The sequence below is a fragment of the Tachypleus tridentatus genome, chromosome 7 (assembly GCF_004210375.1).
Source record: "Tachypleus tridentatus isolate NWPU-2018 chromosome 7, ASM421037v1, whole genome shotgun sequence".
Classification (NCBI taxonomy): domain Eukaryota; kingdom Metazoa; phylum Arthropoda; class Merostomata; order Xiphosura; family Limulidae; genus Tachypleus; species Tachypleus tridentatus.
In genome coordinates this window covers 125335230-125361433 of record NC_134831.1, presented here as the reverse complement: position 1 = coordinate 125361433, position 26204 = coordinate 125335230, and the positions used below count along the sequence as shown (strand labels likewise).

The 26204-nt window shown below is 34.9% G+C and overlaps 1 protein-coding gene across 1 annotated transcript; it reads right to left on the bottom strand.

Moving 5' to 3' along the window:
- Window positions 1–25453, bottom strand: LOC143258105 (glycine receptor subunit alpha-2-like). Its single transcript, XM_076517124.1, has 9 exons — window positions 25324–25453; window positions 14245–14338; window positions 13465–13556; window positions 11279–11346; window positions 10792–11018; window positions 8414–8496; window positions 7852–7986; window positions 4723–5069; window positions 1–649 (listed from the first exon to the last, which is right to left on the bottom strand). Exons 2-9 carry the CDS (start codon window positions 14328–14330, stop codon window positions 485–487), a joined length of 1203 nt encoding a protein of 400 aa, XP_076373239.1. The 5' UTR covers window positions 14331–14338; window positions 25324–25453; the 3' UTR covers window positions 1–484.
- Window positions 25454–26204: the final 751 nt, after the last annotated feature.

Genomic DNA, 26204 nt, shown 5'->3' with positions numbered 1-26204 from the left:
TTTTACTACAATGTTTTATTGAGTATTCACTAGGAACAATTTTAATTTATGCATGTTTAAAAAAAAGTGAAAATAGATTCTTTATTAAAATAACTAATTCTAATTTTTAAAAACAATTATTTACTCGATTTCTTCCATACAAAACTATATTTTTAACTCACAACCTAAAATCCTAATTCTAGGAAAATTTATATGAAACAGAAGAAGGAACAAATAATTTTAGCGACAACTTAGAATGAAGTAATGTATAAACTATAGACATTTAGTTTCTAATAATTTAAAGTTAAAAAGTGATAATGTCTTTGAAAGTCGATGAATTTAATACGAAACAAAAATCGTATTTTATGTGTCCAACTGACATGTTTTTCTAACCTAATTATGAATATTCTGTATATATTACTGTAACTCTTCTTTATTCTCATTTCCAGGACATAATCAGTTGTAGTTGAGAAGAAAAAAACAAACAACCTTTGTAAAGAGGGCGTCAGAAAACTACATAATAAACCCAGTAGGTTATATTTAACAATATAAAAGTTGAAGGAAAGAAGCAGCGAGAAACTCTATCAATCATCAGAGCTCGTTGGCGCCTTCTCTGGGCTAGAGTTGGCCCTGGTAGTCTGGGCTGGAGATTAAATATTCTGACGTTGTCCTGTGCAAAGAAAAACGAATATACATAATTAAGGAACTTGTCGATTTTCACATTCGTTGATTCTTAAAATTTTTTGTTAAGTAAGAAACAGTCAGTAGCGAGAAAACGGTCGAAATACAGAAATTTTGAGGTGTTCTCCCGTTTATTCTTTTTAAGTTATATTTTGTTTTGAATTTCGCGTAAAGCTATACGAGGGCTATCTGTGCTAACCGTTTGTAATTTTGCAGTGTAAAACTAGAGGAAAGGCAGCTAGTCATCAACACCGCCAATTCTTAGGCTATTCTTTTACCAACGAATAGTGGGATTGACCATCACGTAATAACGCCCTCACGGTTGAAAGGACGAGTATGTTTGGTGTAACGGGAATTCGAATCCGCGACCCTCAGATTACGAGTCGAACATCCTAACTACCTGGCCATGCTGGGCCTAATTTATGGATACTTATTATAAATTTGCTGGTAAACAGTAAGTTCCAAAAGCTAATTAAAACTACACAAATGCGTGATAACTTACTATAGTTTTAGAGATCTGAAGAAGATCCTACTCCAAAGAAATAAACACCATCTGTTAAATGCTTTGTTTATATTCTTGTAACATTTTAATGGTTTTCTATTTTTTTTATTTGTTTTGAATTTCCCGCAAAGTTACACGAGGGCTATCTTCGATAGCTATCCCTACCTTAGCAGTGTAAGACTAGAGGGAAGGCAGCTAGTCATCACCACCCACCGCCAACTCTTGGGCTACTCTTTTACCAACGAATAGTGGGATTGACCGTCACATTATAACGACCCTAAGGCTGAAAGGGCGAGCATGTTTGGTGCGACAGGAATTCGAACCCGCAACCCTCGGATTACGAGTCGACATTTTAATGGATTTTGAATGTGAACTTCCATCTATTTAAATCTTAGTTATACACTTTAAATTATTTAAAGGGAAACTGACTCTCACTTCTGCTTAATAGTATTGACTTGCTCTCAGTGACTCAATGGTAAGTCTGAGTGCTTATAACATTAAAAATCGGTCACTGATATCCACAGTGGGCACAGCACAGACAGCCCATCTTGTAGTTTGGTGCTATACAACAACCAAAGAAGTATCGACTCAGTTTTGTTACTGAAAACGTATATTACTTAAAGTTACATTTCTGGTTTGACCACAGTATGGGATTTGTGCCCCGTCGTTGGCTGTTATTATTTTTAAACATTCTCTCTATGTTTTTCTTAGTGTAACATCACAGGCTGATATGCAACTAGATTACTCTTTACATCAAAGATTTTTGAAGAATAACTACAGGAAACCTCTCACTCTGCTGGTCTGCAATAAGGCTACGGACTTAAATCCCAAAAATCGAGATTCGATCTCCACTCTGGTAGAAAGAGCGCGAACAGCCCATTTTGTAACTTTACACTAAGACAACAACGACGAAACTCATGGTTATGAGATCAGTTTATCTGTTACGTTTCGCTGAGTTAACTCAGCATCATCAAACAAACAGGTTTACTGGTCGAGGAGAAGGCAGCCAGTGAGTATCTCTCTACCGCCCACCATCCATGCTAGAAGGTTAACCATCACTCCAACAACAACAACAACAAAAAAAAAAAAACAAAACCAAAAACAACCACAGTTTAAAGTGCAGGGATATTTTACAGTACTGCACAGACTCGAAACTGGCTCGATCTTTCCGAAATCCAAGGCCCGATATGGGCAGGTGGCTAGAGCGCTAAATCGCAATCTGAGAATCATAGGTTCGAATCCCCGTCTCACCAAACATGCTTGCTCGTTCATCTCTGATGGTCACTCCCACTACTATTCATTGGTAAAAGAGTAGCTCAAGAGTTGGCGATAGCTGGTGATGACTAGCTGCCTTCCTTCTAGGTGGGCAACTCCATGGCTACTGGCCACACGTACATCTTTCAAGTGTTTAAATATATTTTGTTTTTAATCCCATAATATGGATAAGTGGATAATTCGATAACAAAACAATCTAGATGATGGTGAACACCGAGAAAATAAAGACAATTAAATAATAAACCAGTGTGTTTTTGTGTAACAAAGTTTTTAAGAATAATAAAGCATACAACCTTAAGCAATACTTTAACAATTTTCACAACGAATTTGATGTAAAATTTCCAATTGATAGTAAATAAAACGTATGAATGAAATTAGCCGCCTGAAAGTACAACTTCATGAACAAAAGGGAGGCCTAAAATGTTTTTATCATCGATAGAACTAGTTACGTTAGCTAGCTATAAAGAAGCTTGGATTCTAGCTCAAAAAAAGAAATCATTTTCTGATGCTGAACTAGTAAAAGAAATATTGATTGTGGTTATTGAAACTCTGTTGGTCAATTATGATTCAAAAATAAAAGATGATATTCTTCAGAAGGTAAATAATTTGTTATTAAGCCGAAGAACAATTATCCACAGAATGCTAGAGTTAGTGAAAGACGTAGAAAATCAGTTGCTTGAACAACTGAAAGATTGTTTGTATTTTTCTTTAACACTAGATGAGTCAACAGATGTTAGTAACACTGCACAGTTGATGTTTTGGGTTCGATATGTAACTTGAGATCTTCAAGTGAGGGAAGAAATGATTGGCCTTTGTGGATTACGAGATCGAACATGTGTAAAAAAACATCTGAGAAAAATTTCTTCAAATGCCACAAAAATTCAGCCTGAATTTAAAAAACGGGTTTCTGTCACAACAGACGGTATTCCCGCCATGACTGGGCGAAGTTAGGATATAAGTCTTTTTTTAAGTAGCATTTAATTGAAAATAATGTAAAGTCCACACTGCCATCTTTCCGTTGCATTTTGTATTAGGAAAATTTATGTACTCAGATGTCTAAAAGTGATGATTTGAAACATTTGATGGACATTGTTGTAAAAATTGTGAAATACAAGTGGAAGCTCTCTCATCCATCGACAGTTTGTTGAGTCTTTGAAAAACACAGTTACTATACTTTTGATGATCTTACTGATTTTGCAAATGTAAGATGGTTAAGTAGAGGAAAAGTCTTGGAACGATTTACCTCCTTATTTCCTCAAATAAAAGAGTATCTTGTTAAAAAGGTAAGATTGAAAATTTACCTGAAATTGAAACTTTGTCATAGCAGTGTGGTTTGAACTTTCTGTTTGACATGATGGCTCGCTTGAATAATTTGAATACGAAGCTTCAGGGAAGAGGTAAAATAATAAGTGAGCAATCACAGTCTATCTATTAATTTCAGTTAAAGCTAAACCTCCTTGCGGAACAATTACAAAAGAATGATTTGACACACTTTGCAAAGTTGAATAGTTTTCGAGAAAATAATAAGAACTATGATTTCTCTGATGCTGAAAATGACCTCTTTGAAAACTGGACCAAAAATTTATCTCAAAAATTTGAATCACGTTCCACCGAATTTAAAAATTTAAAATTGATATTTGAATTTTTGCATGATCCATTTCAACTTGATTTAGGAAATTTCGGTAAGGAAATTATATCTTTTTTTTTAAATCTTTGAATATGTGTGGATTTGGAGACGAAATACTTACCCTGCAAAGTGGAGAACACATAAAAGGTAAACAAAAATGTTCTACCAGAGAGATGTGGGCCACTATTCTGATAAATTAGAGCCTTCCAAATTTAAAGATAGCAATTTTAAAATTATTTTTCATGTTTGGGTTCACATGGATGTGTGGTCAACATTTTCTACGCTAGATTTTCTCAAGTCTAGATACAGATCACGGCTTACTGACATAAATTTAAAAGCAGAGCTGAGATGCTCATCGAACATGGATACTAAGCCAAATTTCACGAAGCTTCTTGATGAAAACTCTCATCAATTTTCACATTGAAGGTGAGTTGAAATGTAATTATTTCGATTAAACTAACATCTTTCAATTTTTTTATCTTAATAGTGTGGTCCACATTATTTTCATTAGCCACAGTTGTGGCCACTATGAAAAATAAGTTGCCCATCCCTGTCTTAGTTCTTCACCGTTAATTTAGGAACGGCTAGCGCAGATAGCCCTCGTGTAGCTTTGCGCGAAGTTCATACATAAACTTTGAAAATTAAATTTTATAGCTACCCGTTCTCCTCGTTTGTCTGATTTGTCTAATTCTTCTAGAATTACGTTGACGATGGCGTATTCCATGAGAGAAAGGAACACAAATACGGTACAACCGCCCATGAATAAGTCAACGGCTTTGGTGTAGGATACAGGTGGCAAAGAAGCCTGGCTTTTAGCGTGTTGAGTGGATAATGTTAGTAGACTGGTCACTCCAAGGGTCACTCTTGCCGGCACAGCTTCCGGTTTAATCCAAAATGAGATCCAGGACATGATGACAATTAGACACGTGGGTACATAGGTATGGAACAAGTAATACCCCAGTCTCCGTTTCAACGTGAAAATGACTTCGAGACAGGTGAAATTTCCTACAGAAAGCAAAGCAAACTACAGTGTAAAATATTTATGAATATCTGAAACAAAAGTTTAAATATGACGTCACAATTTTCCATTGGCCATCTTGGATGACAGACAATATCTACCAGTCACTTAGCGGTTGAAACTAACATTAATGAAAAAGAATTGTATTAATATGACAACAATTACATAATGTTTACATTTTGTGCAGTGGTAAATTGTTCGAAATGAGATAAGAGGGATGAAAAGTCTTTGTTTTCGCTTCCTTAATTAAACTGTGATAGGGTCTCGAGGAGAAAAATCAGGACAGTTATTGAGAAAAAACGAAAGTCAAATGCCTACACATCGTTTTCGATGATTACTGAAGAATAGCTAAGCCTACATCACAGTTTGTTCTTTACATTTCATTGCTGGTAAGGTTAAAAATCGTTTAACAACGCAACCGTCAGTTGCTTTTTGGTTTTTATAATTATAATAATAAATTTAATGTAATAATTTTACAATGGAAGCAAGATTTACATTTGTAAAATTATGGTTTCAATGCAGAAAACTGATGAAACATTGGAATAGGCCTAGAATTTGTGATGAAAAGCACGCTGACTGTTGATTTTTTTCACATTTATCGTAATTTGTCTATTGCGAATTTAAAATCAGAAGCATATAAGAAGTATCTTCTTATTCCTTTATCACAAGTTATGAGTATTTATATCTAAATCTGTGGCTTCACAACGCAGATCATAATTTGGTAACTATTATCATATTCCTCGAGAACATGTTTTATGTGTTTTAATTGGTCCTAAGTTTTTTTAATGAACGTGAATTATACAAGGCTTGACGTTTGAATTCACTACAATGAGGTTGTTAGTAAATTCAACTATCAATTAGGTTAATTGCAAACCTCTGTGCATTAGAAGGTTTTTTAGTTTATAGGGTTTTGCTATTTATCATATCTACAGGTTTTACACTTAATAGCAACATGTCAACATACGACTATTTGACGTCGTCCTTAGAAATTTGTTTTCTTCTATCCGTCACCAGGTGGGTTAAGGCGTTCGACTCGTAATATGAGGGTCGCGGGTTCGAATCTCGGTAGCATAAAACATGCTCGCCCTTTCAGCAGTGGAGGCGTTATAATGTGACGGCCAATCCCACTATTCGTTGGTAAAAGAATAGCCCAAGAATTGGCGGTGGGTGGTGATGACTAGCTGTCTTCCCTCTAGTCTTACAGTGCTAAATTAGGGACGGCTAGTACAGATAGCCCTCGAGTAGCTTTGTACGAAATTCAAAAACAAACAAACAAACAATATATCCGCCACATTGAAAGATAGCTTGTCATCCAAGATGGCGCTGTATCGTAGTTACTAAGACGTTTAAGAAGCTAGTAAGAAGTCTCCAAATAATATTTATATTTATATCTAATGTTAAACTAGGAAACCATTCTTAGTGAAAGAACAAGGTCTTATTTAAAATTTTGGAGTGAATAAACACAAATACTTGGGCCCAGTATTCTGCTGAAAAATAACTTCCATACAGTTTTATATCATTTCAAGTACTGTTTACAAAGGAAATAATGTGGTACGACACATTTTGAATAAAAAAGACGTGTTTTTGTTTGCTTTTCGTACAAAGCGTAAAGTTATGCAGTAGGACTATCTGTGTTCACTTTGACTATCAAGCCTTAATTTTAATGTTATAAACCTACATTCTACTGAGTTAGTAGGAAACAGGTGTGCTTTTCCTATGTATTTTATATTTAAGATTTCATGTGCCTGTTAGGTGTTTCTAAATATGATAACACCATAATATTCTGTTAAAGTTTTCCACTTGTGATTAAAGCTTGTTAATCAAAACAACCCAAACGATTGTTAATAAACATCTATTTGAAGGGTTAAGTCTAAAACTAATGAATTCTCATTTTAAAAATAGTTTACAATTGTTATTTCGAAACCTGATTTGAAAATCTGAACATGTAGTTTTAGACTATATTAATTAAAATGGCAGTTTGCCCATCAATATAACAAGGTTCAGTGCCTGTGTGTGTGTGTCAATTAACTTATCCTAAATCGCTGGTTGGACCGACTGTTAAGTTTACCAAATGAAAGGTCTCGATTCCGAGGTTTATATAAAGGTAAAAACCTTTTAATGTTTTGTCCCACCCTTTGGGAAACCCGAAGATTTCCGAAAAATTTTTCGATTCAACCACTTAGGGAACCCAAGTACTTCACATAAATATTTTTATGGGGAGTTCCAGAAAGCAAATTCAAAATTTGGCACTGATTTACCTCAGAGCACGTAAATTATCGTTCATAACTTGGTTAAAATAAATTTGAACTATAGTGGCAATGATTATTGAAGAGAGAAAGGAGGTGAACAGTAATTGATGTATTAAATATGTGTTAGAGCAGCCCTGTAAACTTGTGTTGTAAGCCTACGGGGTCGCTAGTATCTTATTAACTCCAAACAGCTTTTTGATAGCCAAATATCGTTCAAACAAAACATAAAGCTGTTACTTATCTGTAAAATGTCATCTTAGTACTAACTGTTATTGACAATTTCATCAAAACCCATTTCTTTCTGTACTTGTTTATCAATTCGTCTAACAAAAACTATTTTTTTAATTTTGGAAAATAGGAGAAAAATATATCTACTGTCAGAACAATAAATACTGCTTTGTTTTTTCTCACAAGTCTAACTTATTTGCATTTTAAAAATATTCCTCGAACATTATATTAGGGCGACATTCCTTATTTGATGTTAGTAATTTTGTCACTAAAAACAGTCTAAACCTTTTACCTGTTGAATACACCTGTGTACAGTCAGCTCTTTCGGTTTTAATCAAATCTAATTGTGGTAGTTCAATATTTTTGTCAACGGCTAAAGGAACATCTTGTTCCCAATCGAACACCAAATCGTCAGTTGTATGAGAAACTGAAATAAAATAATATAAAGGAAAACAAACTCAAGCGGGATGACCTAATATATCAACTAGGTAAAAGCGGAACAAAAATTACAATGTAACAATGCATAACAAGTAAGACTCTGCAGTATTGAAAAGGCTATAAGTAAAAAATACAATACTAAATCCAGCTTATTTTAATTAATTAAGGTTGATATTTTAATTAATTAAGGTTGATATTTTAATTAATTAAGGTTGATATTTTAATTAATTAAGATTGATATTTTATTTAATTAAGGTTGATATTTTAATATGCTTCTTTCCATTGATTCTACAACGAGACAAACTGATGTTTCATTTTTTTTTATAATCTGCAATTTTTACTCAATGAATTCCAAACGAAAATATCCAGAAGGATGACAATGGTTGATAAAGTTTCGTCAGAGTCAAGCTACTTACGGCTTTCCATTTGTAAGGAACACATTTGAGTATCGTGAGGATAGGAAGCAAAGTTCATGGAGCAGGAAAGGGTTAATGTTAACCTGCAATAAAAATTATCCATTAAATAACTATTGATGAATAGTTGAGATATACCTTACTAAGACTAGTTTGTTGGTTCGCCAGTTTATTATAAATAGTGAGAAACTTAAGCCTCGTAAAGACAAGAATCAAAATAAGATAACTGGTATTAAAATCACGAACAATCGTGTGTCGTTAACTCTTGAACCAATTCTGATTGGAAATGGCTCATATGAAATTAATAAAAATCACACTTTACGAGCTTAATGCAGCTCACACCACGCCAGTTGTTGTCCAGTGTTCATGCAATTTGATAATATAAATAGTGTTCGTTTCAACCATTACTGTATTTTGTATTCTAGCCGACCTAATAAGCCATGATATAGGACGAAAGACGTCGTCGATGCTGGATATGGCAGATATTGTGTGGTTAACATGTTGTTATTCATTATATTCACTGTCAGTCTTAAATTGTTAGATATACTGCCTCTAATATATATTTTCTGGGGTTATCATTTCTAGTAAAATTAATAATTATTCGGGCACAATGAAGTAACTTAACACTTATTTTTTTATATGTAATAACAATACCGAATACATTTTTAGGCTTTAAAATTATTTTAAGATGCAATAAAATCATATTGTCTCGATAGGCGGCGCTACTTGCTAAGTAATAAGAAACAAAGTCAAGTGTTATAACACTGACGTCGGCCTCACTTATGAAAATTCAAAATTTGATTGTGTAGGCAACCACTGATATCTAAGTTATGCAAAAAACAACGTGGCCTCGTAATGTTGTTAGGCTTTGGTCCCCAATTGTGCACAATTAATGCTTTCTCTCTAACGTTTTATTCTAAAACACATTTGCACCTGCATGTTATTAACGTCTAACTTCAAATAACTCGCTTTTTATTTTCTTTAGCAAGCTATTTATGACTTAATCAGAGCAAAAGATAATAGGATGGAAAGTGAATCTTGTCAAATCTTGGAACTCAGAAAATAAGAAATAAATTTCAGAGATGGGTAAGTTAGAACTTGACTTAACATTTCGCTGCCCTGGAAAAGATAAAAGGCTCTACAAACAAAGAGTGTAACAGATTTACTATTGTACATTTATTTTAGTGCCTACGTTTACCTCTGTATCGTTTTCTTTTTTACATGTAAAATATATTCTTAACTGTGTATTGCACAAGTACTGCCTGTTCTCCAAGTTTGTAGAACGTTCTTGAAAGTGAGAATCAAAAATATTTGTTTACAAAAACGCACTAGAATTTTGTTGAAGTGTCGAGAAAATCGCGTGATTCCTATAAAAAGCGGCTAACCGACAACCGGAGGAGAATATTATTGGACAACTACAGTCGGTACGTCATAGGCCAGGGAAGCTATAATTGTGATTAACGTATATTAATTGGAAAACTACAGAATTTGACCGGGAACATTATAGATTTATATAGTTGTATATAAACCATCATTTGTAATAACTATTAGTACTAACCGTTATTATAAACTGCATTGTTTTTATGTTTGCATATTAAAATATATTTGTGTTAAAAAAGGAAATTGTGTCTATCAATCGTGTTGGTAGATAACATAAGATAGATACATGTTAACATTTTATTAGCTTCAAATTTTGATAATTTGAAATAGTAATACGTAGCAAGAGTTACACAGTTTTGAAGTCTAGCAACTTTGGATGGTGACCTGCAGTCAAGACAGACACGGTAGGCAGTTCGCCAACAACGTTTATTGCCTCTCCGTCGTCGTCCTTTATCACATGCTCTTCGTGATTTGGACTTCGTCTGGAATTTCATTGAAAATACCTGGTTGGTACTTGGATGTTATTCTTTGCTTCTGGGCGGGGCTTATATTTGCATCATTACCTTTGTGACTTCTTTTACAGCTAATGTCTCTGCTCACGGATATCTTATCATGATCACATCCACACACGTAGCTCACCAAGTTTTACAGATTTGCAGGCCACTTTCAAAAATGACTCTTTATACATTTTAACAGACTTCGAAACGATTAATTTAAGCATTTATTGAAGAAAATAAGCGTGTTCTCATTGACCAAAGGCTACTTTTCAACGAAATGCTTACAAAGGTTGCTGCATTTTCGAAATACTTCTCTCTTCTAGGACTGCCCTATTTTTGCACTCTGCAATCTTACAGGATATACAATATAATCCCAGATTTAATTAATGGAGAGCTCACTCTTGTTAAGTGAAAGATCGCTTGTTAAATATAACGTTTCTTCTCAGCCTTTTGGTTTCAGAACTCAAAGCCAACCCAGTTGAAAACTATATTATTTTGACTTACTTGACCATATAAAGTATAGTTTTGTCCTTCCAAAGCCACATGTAATGGTTAGGAATGGTCATTGTTTGGAAAGTAACTTGTTTTGCGTTTTTGAAAAACGAATCTGGTCTCCACATATACTTTAGCCATTCGACTTCCAGCAACCTGTAGTCCATAGTCATGTTCTCAGGGAGTTTAAGTCTGTGGTCCTTCCATGTCTGAGCAAAGAAAATGTCTGCAGCATACGTCTGAAACATGAATAACGTTAAATTACAATTTATTATATTTTCAGCCAATTTGGACCAATGCGTTTGTGAATTTTGATTATTACGACAATTTACAACCTTGTTGCGTCTTATTAAGTTTAGTGGTACGACGTTAAAAAAATAAGGTTTTGTTATTGTAAATTCTTTAGTAAAGAAATGTAAAACTATTTGGCTAAACTCTTTCAATTCAGTGATGAGTAAAATTACAGACTTCATGTTATAACAGCATTTGTCATACTCACCATTGACCCTTCGTTAATTGAATCGAGTCCCATGACAGTTACATGAAAAAACACTTTGGTTGGTTTACCTGTGAATAAAAAAAAAACATAATTTTTTTCGGATTTGTTTTTCAAAACCCCTTCGAAATGTTAAGTAATAAATTATTTTTTAGGCTGTGATTTATTTTATTTACTTGGAATCTCATATTATAAACTAAGGTCACAAATTAATTAATTAATTAGGTCAGTTTTTTTGTGAATTAATTTTTGAAATCTGAAACATTTTCTTGTTTTAAACAGTACGAATAAAAAACAAAAATGTTTAAAAACAAAAAATTATATTTTGTGAAAATATAACGAAATGTTTTGTTAAAAACATGCTGAAATCTTACATTATTTTTTGTTTTAAAATTTAGCGTTAGCTAAAACAGGGAGTCTTTAACTGGTCAACACATGTATTTAAACCAGCTTTCTTATCAGTAAAAATCTATTTTTGAATTAAGAAGCTAGCATTTTACTGGTGATTTTTGGTTTTTCTACGTTAAACTGTTAACTACTAATACAGGTAGCATTTGGGGAAGGTGGGGTAAGATAGTTCCTTAACTTTAAATGTGATTTTCACCAACTGTGAAAAAAAGTACTGTTTTAAAATGAAACGTGTGTTATTACACGTATCTTTCCTAATTCAAATATAAACTTGGCATAGACTACTTCTAGTTAATGAAAAAATGTGCTTTTTATTGTTGTTGGCCGTTTTATATAAGATGAATAAAAAGGAATCCCCGTAGATGAGGTTAAAAGACTTTCATCTATTGTTTGTTTTGAATTTCGCGCAAAGCTACTCGAGGGCTATCTGCGCTAGCCGCCCCTAATTTAGCAGTGTAAGACTAGAGGGAAGACAGCTAGTCATCACCACCCACCGCCAACTCTTGGGCTACACTTTTACCAACGAACAGTGGGATTGACCACCCTCACATTATAATACCCCTACGGCTGAAAGGGTAAGCATGTTTGGTGTGACAGGGACTCGAATCTGCCACCCTCAGCTTATGAGTCGAGTGTCTTAACCACCTGGCCATGCCAGGCCTTTCCATCTATTTCATAATAATTTAAAATAAGTACTTCAACAAGCAACTTCAAATAAATCGCTTAAATCAACATTAAATGCCTCCAGCAGTGCTGGGCAGTTTGTAACTCATACGCAAGTTAAGCATTGTTTAGGATAATGGCACAAATGAACATAGGTAAAACAGTGAAACAAACAACTTGGGACGGAGGCTATGGCCGAAATGTATGCCATTATTCTCGGATAAGACAGAACCGTTGGGAGAAGAGATTACAACCTATTTTAAAACACTCATTATAACAAAAAGTGATTAAATTGGACTGTATTATTTTTGCTGCATTTTCAGCTCTCTGCAATTCATTATCGTTTGAAATTAACAAAGAGAAACTCTCTGAAATATATATATATACATACTTTGTACCCATAGAAATTTGTTGTTCGAAATCAAGAAAATGATGTGACGCTTTGAACGTTTACATTCGCGCTTGTCCACCATTGTTTAGACACAGGGTCACGTGAACAATAATTATATGTGTTCTTCTGGATGTGAGAAGCCATGGCTGATAATACTCAAAATCAGTTTTATCGAAAGGGTGCCGTCTTATCCACTTTCTCTTATTACTTATAGCTAAATTCGCGAAATTCCTAAAAAAATATTAATATATGCAAATTGTACTGATAGTGCTTAAAGGTTTGTGTGATATTACACTCAAAAGTATATTAATTACTCACTAAATAACTTCATGACCGAAAAACATCGACCACATATGGTACACTATTGAAGAGTTTCGTATACTATTCTTACTTGAGATTTATAAAAGGCCAGCGAAGAGAGCTTTGTTAAAATTATTATCAGTCGTATTGTGAAGTACTGTATCAGAACCAATCGATATATATATAGGTTACATTTCGTTGGCGTAGGGGGATATGCACTTTCATGACTTGCAAGTATTATCTTTCCAAAGATATGTTTTAAACTTTTGTGGGAAGCTTAACTTATCTTACGTTTCGGTTTGTTTTTTTTAGGTGAAATTTGTATTTAACCCATTAATATTTTGTTATCTCAAGTTGCGAGAAACCGTTAGTACTCTTCCAAAACCTGTGAGATTAACTCGTATTATTTGATAATAATTGTTCGTACCGTCTTTTTTTGGAGGCCTCATTTTGTCGTACGCCTTGACACCATCTGGTAACAAGTCATTAAAAGTTAACGACCCACACGTAAAATTGAAGCTGAAATAGAATGACAATTTTTTTTCGTATTTAAAAAATTAATAATAATAATTAGAAATAATAACTCAGTATTACGTTTTAACTTCACCACATTTTGTTTTATTGAATCTAATCCTTGGTCTTGTGCCCTAACCACTTCTCGTTATTTCGATCTTTACAGATAACTAACTTAGTTATCTGAATATTGATCATTGATAATAAGTAATGTATTATTAACTTTGAAATCAATTGAGATATAAAGTTTTATTTGACTGATTATTTTAATTATATAGTCATTAGCTGATATCTGATAGAAATATTTTTATAAATATTTCTGTGGCTTTTTACCGTCTTTCTATAGTTTTACACATCAGGAATTTAGAAGGCTAACTGTTCAGAGATGAAACTAATATGTTTATATATAAGAAAATATAACCCAGAGTGAGGCAACAATGTGCTTATTCATTGTATCTAAGGTTATTTTAAATCGAATTATATCTGTTGTTTTTCCTTATAAACACTTCTAATAACCATTATTTTGAAATTTTTTGTTCATCTTTTTAAGAGAAATAATCTCATAGTTTTTGCATTTATAGTTCTTCAATTGTTAATTTATAAAAAAAAGAAGACATATTAGTAGGTTTGATATATAACCTTTGTAAACGAAGTATATTGATTTGGTAAACATTTTAACGAATATAATCCTTACCATTCTGTAAGACACACAATGATAAAAAATGTAGAGGTTCCATAACGCCCATAGGATCGAATATCAAATTCACAGGAAAGCCACATGCTTAAACCTAGAAAAAAGAAATAGACGTACCTATGAATATTAGGTGTATTTATAAAGACGTGTGCAAAAAAGATAAAATTAAAGCTGAACAACTAAGAAGGTATAGTATAGTGCATGTTTTAAATATTTTAATAAATTTACCTTAAGTAACGTTTTAATCGCAGCTTAGGAAAAACAATTAATTTTTGTTCCCTTTGAGAGTAATTTCCACCCATAAGGTTTCCAACAAGACCACAGTAGAACTAAGTGTATATGTTGGCCAGGTGGTTAAGGCGCTCGACTCGTAATTTGAGGGTCACGTGTTCGAATCCCCGTCACACCCAACTTGCTCGCCATTTTAGCCTTGGGGGCGTTAAAAATTTGACGATCAATCCATAAGAGGGAAGGCAAGTAGTCACAGCCAATTCGTGGGCTACTCTTTTACCAACAAATAGTGGGATTGACCGTCACATTATAACATCCCCACGATTAAAAAGGCGAGCATGTTTCATGTGACGAGGATTCGAACCCGCAACCCTCGGATTACGAGTCGAATGCCCTAATCATCTGGCCATGCTGGGTCTTAGAGTGTTCGACTTGCAAACTGCGGGTCAGAGTTCCGATTCCTATCAGCAAACATACTTGCCTTGTCAGTCGTGAGGGCATTGTTATGTAACGGCAATCTTTTTATTCGTTTTTAAAGATAGTCCAAGAGTTGACAGTGACTAGCTGTCTTCGTCTAGTCTATCACTTTTAAATAAGGAGAAGTTAGAGTATACAAGAGTTCTGTGCAAAATTCAATAAACAAACAACCTTCTGCTTGATGTTTTTCATAATGTTAAACACTAGAACAGTATTCTAAGTTGAGTTAGTAAGTAAAACAAGCATGCTCAGAGTAGTTTAAAACTGAAACATTGTCGGGTCTCCAAAAGTATGAAATTTTAGTCGCTTTACACCAGAGTCGCATTTTGCAAGAATTAACAAGAGAACGTGGTGTTCAGTTATTGGCAGCTTTTTCGAAAAAGCATGAGAAGCAAAGAGAATTGTGGAATAAAGTGAAATGGTTCTTGTGTTGTGAAATAGTTTTAGTGTTGTGAAATGGTTTTTGTGTTGTGAAATGGTTCTTGTGTTGTGAAATGGTTTTTGTGTTGTGAAATGGTTCTTGTGTTGTGAAATGGTTCTTGTGTTGTGAAATGGTTTTGTGTTGTGAAACGGTTCCTTTGTGTTGTGAAATTTTTCTTGTGTTGTGAAATGGTTCTTGTGTTGTGAAATGGTTCTTGTGTTGTGAAATGGTTCTTGTGTTGTGAAATGGTTCTTGTGTTGTGAAATGGTTCTTGTGTTGTGAAATGGTTCTTGTGTTGTGAAATGGTTCTTGTGTTGTGAAATGGTTCTTGTGTTGTGAAATGGTTCTTGTGTTGTGAAATGGTTCTTGTGTTGTGAAATGGTTCTTGTGTTGTGAAATGGTTTTGTGTTGTGAAATGGTTCTTGTGTTGTGAAATAGTTTTAGTGTTGTGAAATGGTTTTTGTGTTGTGAAATGGTTATTGTGTTGTGAAATGGTTTTTGTGTTGTGAAATTGTTCTTGTGTTGTGAAATGGTTCTTAGTTACAAATTTCCAAAAGGTTGATATCTTTCATGTGAAGGGCGACCAGCATTTCCACGCTTGACCATGCCGGGCGCTAAAACATACGATTACCATGTGATTACATACACACTTGTCCTCTTTCCTATACATAACTGGTATCTTCCGTCTGTTTTAACAAGGATTTTTGTAATAATTAAAACGATTTACAGTGGATTTTTTCATTTATTTTTCACAGGCGTTGATACGTTGCGAGTGCACTTTGGTGTCTTATATCACGTGACTCTCTCCTGCTTTCCTGTTCGAATCCATCTAGCTTGACGTTGTAATGATATGGTATCACACACATAATGCCGTGCTTGATCTCGTCTTAAGAACTCCCTTCTTGACAGGCTTTTATATAACAGCAAAGTTCCGAAAATTAGGAACGGGCATGTATAGGAAGTGCATAGTAGAAAGAGTTGGATCAGTTTCGTATAGCCCATGAAATTTTGATAAATGGAGTTTGACCAACATTTTACTTTTATGATTATCGTTATATAATATTTAAGACTAAGTTTTGTTATGTTTGTTTGTTTTTAATTTCGCGCAGAGTTACACGAGGGCTATCTGCGCTAGCCGTTCCTAATTTAGCAGTGTAAGACTAGAGGGAAGGCAGCTAGTCATCACCACCCACCGCCAAGTCTTGGACTACTCTTTTACCAACGAACAGTGGGATTGACCGTCACATATATAACGTCCCCACGGCTGAAAGAGCGAGTATGTTTGGAGCGACGGGGAATCGAACCCGCGACCCTAGAACTATGTTAAACAGGTGTTATATCAATCATATTCGGTGTGAAAATATTCTATTCTAGAGCAACCTACTTGTCATCACTTTAAAGAAAAGATTAGTATTGTGAAATAATCAACGTTTGCAAACTGCCTGTCGATGACATATTTATAAGCTGATGTGCTAAAATATTCCAGAAGTCTAGGGCATTGAATTTCCTGTCGATAGGACGTTGCATTTCCTGTCGACAGGACCTTGCATTTCCTGTCGACAGGACGTTGCATTTCCTGTCGATAGGACATAAAACATTACAACTTCTTAATTTCTGTGCTTGTTCTTCGATTTTTGGGTGAAACAAATTATTAAGTGTGTAACAACAATCATAAAATTATTATATTAAGACTAGCTTTCGTTGTAGAAACACTAATTAATAACACTGTTAAAAATATTGCTTCGTATGTTAAAAAATCAAAGTTATCCATAAATCAATCTGGCTTCTCCCTAAAGTTTTTAAAATACACACATATGATCGATATTGAGAGGAAGTTCTATTATGAACGTTTTTTTTATTTGAAGAGAACACGTTCTTTGTTCAGATTCGATCTCTTCAGAATCGCTGATGCAGTATTCACCAAACAGGAACAGTACGTGACGTTTTATATAATAATGGTTTCTTGTAAAATAACATGCCCGGAGGACAGTCTCACGATTCTCCGACGTATCCCGCACAAGAGATAAGAAAGATAGAACCTCAGCTCATCGGTTGAAAATCCTGTTGACATGTACATTGAAAGGATAGGACGGTACATAGTTAGCTTTGGTGTAGAAACTTCACTATAATTTCACCTTGAATTCAAATAAAGGTTCTTTTCCAGCACTATTATTTTCGAGTGTGTCTGTACATAAGGATGTTTTATGGCTAAATCAAAAACCGTGTTACGTAATGCAAAAGTATAAACCAGTTATTTAAGCTGAATTAAAAAAAAACAGATATAAAAATGCATTATTTTTTATAACGCTCTGAAACAGGTAAAATAATCCATTTTCCCATGAAGATGTCACTAAAAGTCAATCTCCTTATGGAATGATATTCGAAGTTTCGTTTTTCCCTTGGCTAATTTGACGTGGTCGTCATTGAATAGCGTTGTTCAAACGAGAAATTCTGCATAATGGCGAGATCAGTCTTAGATCTTAAACCACTGAGAAAATATCCACGGCAAAAGATTTCCTAGAGACACTGCATTGTCGAATGATCTAGGATTCGAATAAAAATAGGTGATAACCGTTGGCTTGTGTGCCTGTGGCTTCACGCTATTCACTGTACGGGGACACACGCATTTTAAGAGAAATAATGTGTCACAAAATTCTTACCACGCGTCATAAAGTTCTCCACGTAAAAGAAATATACATTATAATTGTTGTTTTGTGATAAGAAAAAAATTGCAGTAAACTGGCATGCTCTCCACATATTCATCAATATAAACAGCCGGAGACGTTACTACGAGTACATCAAGAGTGCAAGATTGTTAAATATAGTGTGTATTTCTAGCATTGTTTGTTATAAGTAACTTTCCTGGCACAGTGTCTGCGGACTCACATCGTTAAAAATCACGTTTCGATACCCGTGTAGATTTGTGCTTAATTGTAAACAAACAAACCTTTTTAATTATTGGCGTTTCTTTATTTCTATCGGAAGGCATTCCAAGAGGATCATAAATAATGCGAAAAGTTTGGTCTGATTCTATTTAAATGTACGAAAATCCAGATCTTCATTATAAAATGTTTTGTTAAAAACTTCGTACCCTTTGGTATCTGCCACATTAAAGTATACTAACTTGACTTAAAACAGGTATTTTTTTTTATTCAGTACTTTCAAACTTTGATTGATTGCTTGGAATTAAGCTCAAAGTTACACAATCTTGTTCCCTGCCCACTATGGGTATCGAAATCCGGTTTCTAGTGGTGTGAATCCACGGATATGCCGCTGTTCCACTGGGGGGGGGGTACTTTGAAAAATGTCATTCGCTGGTACAGAGTATGTCTACGCATTTACAACGCTAAAATCAGGAGTTCGATTCCCCTCGGTGGACTCAGCAGATAATTCAATGTGGGTTTACTATAAGAAAATACACACACACACATACAAACACTTTGAAAGATAGCTCATAATGTGCAATGATGTCTTAAGCAGATAGCACATTAGTCTTTCAATCTAGAAGACCCAGGATCAAATCCTGGCTACTCCAACCATAGTTCTTCTCTGCACTTTATTGAAAGAGTTACAGATTATCAACCGAAACTCAGGATATACATAATTAGTATCTAATAAACAGGTTCCCTGTGGTCAGTAGTAGGTTTTAACATAATGTTAAAATCCGGGGTTCGATTCCCCGCAGTGGACAGAGCGCAGATAGCACATTATGTATCTTTGCGCTAAAAGTACAACAATAACATAGCAGTCTAGTAAACAATAAAGATTTACAATTAATAACTAGAGTTATGTAATCATTTAGGCTATTGACCACGAAAACAACTTTAAACGTTATTTTTTGTATTACTAAAATAAATTTTGTTCATTTTGAATTTTCGCGCAAAGCTACACGAGGGCTATCTGCTCTAGCCGTTCGGTGTGACTGGAATTCTAACCCGCGACCCTCGGATTAGGAATCGAGCTCCCTAACCATCTGGTCATGCCGGGCCACTAAAAGAAATATTCGTACGTTCATTAATAATTTTATCTTATGATAATTAGTTAGAAGTTAGGTTTCAAAAGGATAATAATCATGTTATCACGTGATTTGTTAAAGAAAGGAAATTATTATTAGCTACGCAACTTAAAGTTGTTCTTGCTTTAGATAAATTCATAGTAGAAGTTATTCGAAAATAAAACAGACACATTGTATAGAAATACAGTGATAGACACAAAGTGAATAAAAACAGTGTCTGCGGAAACAGTGAGCAAAGGAAAAATACGTATAACAACAGTCTGCACAAAAACACTGCCCTTAAAACGCGTATGAAAATAGCATGTGTTGAAAAGGGTGCATAGAAACATTATAGAAAGAGCTGTCCTTAGAAAAATGTACGGGTAGAAACAGTGTGTATACAAACAGAAAGGTGGTGTGTATACAACACTGGACATAGAAACAGAGTGCAAATAAATAGAAAACGTGTGCTTGGAAACATTGGTTACACAAACAGTATGTACATAAACATTGTGCATACGTCGTAGATGGAAACAGTGTTTGCCTTGGTGACTCAGCAGTAAGAACGAGAGCTTACAGCACTAAAATTCGGGTTTCGATTTCCGCCTTTTTCCAGCTTTGCACCTAAAGTGATGAGGAACCAGTAGATGGTGGAATGGAGTGCTTAAGGACATTTAGAATCTGCTTTAAAAGAGAAAAAAATGAACAAAACATCTAAGAATAACTGAAATAACTAGGGTTGGTTTCAAACCTTAATTAAGATACTCTGTGTGAGTTGATACTTGAAGTACGCGAATTCCCACGTGCTCCATAAATTTAATTTTACTAGATTTGCAATGAGCTGTTGATGCGAAATTTAGTCTGTATTACCAAAACAACAGTTGTAGAATACGGGTTCTCAAACCTTTATGGTTTCTCCCCCCCGAGCTGTTGATGCGAAATTTAGTCTGTATTATCAAAACAACAGTTGTAGAATACGGGTTCTCAAACCTTTATGGTTTCTCCCCCGAGCTGTTGATGCGAAATTTAGTCTGTATTACCAAAACAACAGTTGTAGAATACGGGTTCTCAAACCTTTATGGTTTCTTCTCCCTTTAAAATATTTGAGGCCGTAACAAATCCTTCCTCCAACACAAAGTGATAGCAAATTATTGTGCAAAGTTTAAAATACCTCTTTCTTTTTGTTGTTTTGTAACCACATGGCCACCCTACAATAGTCTAAAGAAACCCTCTTGACTCAGCGCCCTCACTTTGAGAAACACTCAGGTTGGGTGGGGGTTCTGATTCATTGGAGTCGTAAAATGAAATAAAATGACAAATAATTTTAACCTTCATTTGACCTCTGTGTTCTTTTACAGGTTTATATGTTTTGTATGGTTCGCGACCAGGGTTCTCTCATATACAGAACTTATTATTATAATATTTCTTTGTATCTGTTATTCCTGCGACCCGGCATTGCCAGGTGGTTAAGACATTCGTAATCCGAGGGTCGCGGGTTCGAATCCCCGTCACATCAAATATGCTCGACCTCTCAGCCGTTGGGGCGTTATAATATGACGGTCAATTCCATTATGCTTTGGTAAAAGAGTAACCCAAGAGTTGGTGGTGGGTGGTGATGATTAGCTTCCTTCCCTCTGGTCTTACACTGCTAAATTAGGGACGGTTAGCGCAGTTTAATGTAGCTTTGCGCGAAATGTAAAACAAACTATTTTTCCATAAATATAACATAAATAAATGTTTACAAGCTGAACTAACCTGATTCACTTCTAGCTTCGGTTTATGAATGAGTAGGCTTTCTTTTATATAGAGACAATGTTCGTCAAACTTAAATAGTATAACAGAACTTATGAACTATTATTTACCTTACAAGTTGAACCAAAATACCTGCCTTTTTATTAATCTTTATGTACAACAGTATTTAAAAGTTAATTAATTTACAAACAGTTTTCCAAGTTTAATTTTTCTCAGCATGAATTTAAGAAATCATTATGTACACAACCAGAGACCGACTAGTTTCCTGTTAGTAAATGCGAGAGAGATTTCCACTTAACTAGGAAATATGCTGACTGAACGAGTATGGTTGACTACTTCCTATTGAATTATCGATGGTAAAATTAGATCAGAAGTCCCTCACGTGGTCATTAAAGTTTGAAGACATACTCTTACTGAGTTACTATAAGTATGACATAAGGTAGGTGCTTCGTCAACAAATAACTGAGCATTGAGCGAGTAATGTTTAGTTATTGATCCATGTAATATTGGCATGAAGAACTGATGTAAATCTGATATCCATATAGCACGATTAATTTCACACTCAGTTCCTGCTAAGAAAGTGTATTTGTAAAAATCGATGTATGTTAGCTCAAGTGATGGTTTGTGTTTTAAAATCTAAAAAGTTCTGGACAGTTAAACATTGAGCACATTTTATGTTTCGAATGAACAGTTTTATGGTAGAAACTGATATTAAGCACTATGCTGGTCTTTGTGCATATTTAATATTCAATATAGGGGTTAGCAACGATTTGTAGAGGCCATGGCTCCAAAAATAACGCGTGTGGTACTTAGGTATTTGGTTTAGAACAAAGTTCTGGCTTAGACTGTTGAGGTACTATCAGGGATATCCTTACTTTGTGGTGGATTATGTCGCAACTCTATATGACGAAACAAGTCCACATAGTAATGTTACAACAGAATTAAGACAAGCTGGTCCAAATAGTTACAGATGTTGGATGATTCAACGTTACTCCTGTGATTGGCATTTTTCTTCAACATGGCGGCTCACGTAAATATCACTTTAGCATGTTGAGATTGGAAAGGAAGAATTGCCACTCCACAGAACCTGGCCAACAGTACATATATTTCTTCAATGTCTCAAAACTTCACAGAACCTGGTCAACAGTACATATATTTCTTCAATGTCTCAAAACTCCACAGAACCTGGTCAACAGTACATATATTTCTTCAATGTCTCAAAACTCCACAGAACCTGGCCAACAGTACATATATTTCTTCAATGTCTCAAAACTCCACAGAACCTGGTCAACAGTACATATATTTCTTCAATGTCTCAAAACTCCACAGAACCTGGCCAACAGTACATATATTTCTTCAATGTCTCAAAACTCCACAGAACCTGGCCAACAGTACATATATTTCTTCAATGTCTCAAAACTCCACAGAACCTGGTCAACAGTACATATATTTCTTCAATGTCTCAAAACTCCACAGAACCTGGCCAACAGTACATATATTTCTTCAATGTCTCAAAACTCCACAGAACCTGGTCAACAGTACATATATTTCTTCAATGTCTCAAAACTCCACAGAACCTGGCCAACAGTACATATATTTCTTCAATGTCTCAAAACTCCACAGAACCTGGCCAACAGTACATATATTTCTTCAATGTCTCAAAACTCCACAGAACCTGGTCAACAGTACATATATTTCTTCAATGTCTCAAAACTCCACAGAACCTGGTCAACAGTACATATATTTCTTCAATGTCTCAAAACTCCACAGAACCTGGTCAACAGTACATATATTTCTTCAATGTCTCAAAACTCCACAGAACCTGGCCAACAGTACATATATTTCTTCAATGTCTCAAAACTATAGGAAAAGGAACTGGGTGAACGAAAAGTGATACGAAATGGTTTTACACGGAAGTGAATGATTTAGCAACATTTCCTTGTGCCACGAATCGTATGTTTGCAAATAGCCTGAGAAATAGAGAAATCAAGAACAACAATAGAAAAGACATCGAGCATTTGTTAGATGATGCAAGACATTTTACAGCTATATTATATGATATGTTTGATTGTGGTTTGATAAATCAGTATGGATAGACCTTACTAAGTCCACTATTTGAAAAACAAAAATTGTTGCAATCTCTGGTTATGAAGAGAGGCGTATTAAACGTGAATGAGAAATATATACGGTAAAAATATCACTTACGCCTCAATTATCCGTAAAATTCATAAATGCATAATATATTTTGAGAGTTTTCTGTCACTTGGATTGAATTATGACACCGGACTTCACTGCTAGAAACCGGGTTTTAATGCCCGTGGTGGACATAGTACCGATCGCTCATTTGTGCAGCTTTGTTATTGGCAACAAATAATGCCCTCTTGTGATATCTACTCTAAGTTTAGTTTGTTTGTTTTGAATTTCGCACAGAGCTAGCAAAACGAGAGGGGAGGTAGCTTGTTATCACAACCTCCGCCAAATTTTGGGCTACTCGTTTACCAACGAATCGTAGGATTGACCGTAATATTATAACACCCCTCGACTGAAAGAGCGAACATGTTTGGTGTGCCGTAACCGCCTTGCTATGCTTGCCATCCTATTCCAAATGGTATTAGAATTCAAAAAACAGTCACATAAATATTATTTGTTTAGTTTCAACATTTTTATTTTTGGTTTATAAATTGTGTTATAGAATTACCCTAACTTACACATTCAAAAACTTTTGTTGAAGTGTTTAAAAATACTTTATCATGTTTAGGATTCACGTTTGTTTCGAGTGAAAACAATATGATAATTAATATTTATTTTCTATCAGTTAGTTCTTCATTTCAATCGTAATAAATATTACGCATTCCGTATTTTAAAGAACAGTTAGTAGTAAAAGTACTACATACAATAGAGAGTTCTGAGCTAAAACTAGGCACAAACCTATTGCACATGCACTCTTTTAACGTTATTGTACAAAAACAATATTCTCCACGGAAACTGAAAACAATGACAAACAAAATCTTTCTTTTGCTTTTCCACTTGGTTGCTTGTTTAGAATTAAGCACAAAGCTACGCAATGGGCTAACTGCGCTTTGCTCATCACGGGTATTGAAACCAGGATTTTAGCGCTGTGCAACTGGGGGGAACATTTCTATTTGATAAAATTAGTTTGTCTTTATTGTTGTGCAGTGTATAGATATAATGCTGACTTTTTATATGCGATATGACTAACCAACTTTTTTATGTTTCAGCATTAGGGTATGCTGGTAGAGCAGTGGTAGGTTTACTGACTTACAACGCTAAAATCAAAGGTTCGATACCTTGCAGCAAATAAAAAAGATAGCCCAATGTAGGTTTGTTATGAGACAAATAAAGAAATGAGCAAAATCATGTGATTCCCGCCACAAATCAGGTTTTGATACATTTAGAGGGCGTAGTACGGATAGCCTGTCGTATAGCGTTGCCCTTAACAAGAAACAAGCAATATCAGGTCGGTGTATTTGGAGAGATGGAAATAAATGTAAGTCGTTTAGCGGACCCGGCATGACCAGGTGGTTACGGCGCTCGACTCGTAACCTGACGGGTTCGAATTCCCATCACATCAAACATGCTCGCCCTTTTGAAATGTGGGGGCGTTTTAATGTCACAGTCAATTCCACTATTTGTTGGTAAAAGAGTAGTCCAAGAGTTGGCAGTGGGTGGTGATAACTACCTGTCTTCCCTCTAGTCTTACACTGCTAAATTAGAGGCGGATAGCGCAGATACCCCTCGTGGATGAAATTCAAAAACAAACAAACAAACCTGCTCTTAGTTTAAAGCAGTAAACCTGTTGGTTGTAAGAAAGAATACTGATGAACAAAAACCTAGCATGTTAATTTTCCAGTCTTATTTCCGATACTTTGTACATAAGTAGTGGTTGAAGATATATAACACTTTGTTCAGACGAGATATGTTAACCCATATTATCAATTATTTTTCATAAGAATTAATTTATTTTAAGCAAATTTTGTTTCACGACATATGGGTCCAAGAGTACCTTTAGGCTTAACGATCCTTAAATTTACTTAATAGTAACACACACAAACATATATACGTAGCTGGAAATGAAAATATTTCTTAATACAGACATTTTAAGGATATCTTATATGAAAACAGACCTGACTTTACACTTCTGTCTTTATAACATGAAAATAGGCTTACTTTACGAAGTACTTACGGTAAATTATCTTCTCAGTGGTGGTTTGGTTTTACAGATATGAAACTTTGTTGTTACGGTGTGACATCAGGGGAGCTAAAGGGCAAATTACAGTAAAAATCTTCGGCAATTCACAATATTTACAAAGATAGAATTGTTCGATGAAAGTCACTTATAATTAAACATAGGATTTGTTGGACCAGGTATGATCACCCTTTAAAGAAATCCGTTTTTGTCATTCAAGTATAGCAGAACCTGAGGTTCGTTCTGATGTCTTCACCCGCGTATTGCATCAACCAATCAGAACTTGTCATTCGAGAGTACTCAAACTATTGATTATTAATTCCCATGGTTCATACTGTACATCAGCGACATTGAAGCATGATAATACTACAACTAGGCCTACAATCACGTGACACTAATGATCTGAAACATTAGAAGAGAGTAAAGCTGTTTAACACAAGATTTGGACAACTTATTCACGATGAAAAAGAAAAACGCGGAAATAGACATCGATTGTCCTGCACAGGTAGTAGATAACTGGACATCGATTGTCCTGCACAGGTAGTAGATAACTGGACATCGATTGTCTTCCACAGGTAGTAGATAACTGGACATCGATTGTCCTGCACAGGTAGTAGATAAATGGACATCGATTGTCCTGTACAGATAGTAGATAAATGGACATAGATTGTCTTGCAGAGGTAGTAGATAACTGAACATCGTTTGTTCTGCACAGGTAGTAGATAAATGGACATCGATTGTCCTGCACAGGTAGTAGATAACTGGACATCGATTGTCTGGCACAGGTAGTAGATAAATGGACATCGATTGTCCTGCACAGGTAGTAGATAACTGGACATCGATTGTCCTGCACAGGTAGTAGATAAATGGACATCGAT

Coding starts and splice junctions, on each gene's coding strand:
- LOC143258105 (XM_076517124.1), bottom strand. CDS start 14,330: ATGTGGCTTTCCTGTGAATTTGATATTCGATCCTATGGGCGTTATGGA. Junction 13,557..14,244: donor ATTGTGTGTCTTACAGAATG/GTAAGGATTATA, acceptor ATTCTATTTCAG/CTTCAATTTTACGTGTGGGT. Junction 11,019..11,278: donor CAATTAACGAAGGGTCAATG/GTGAGTATGACA, acceptor TTCATGTTTCAG/ACGTATGCTGCAGACATTTT.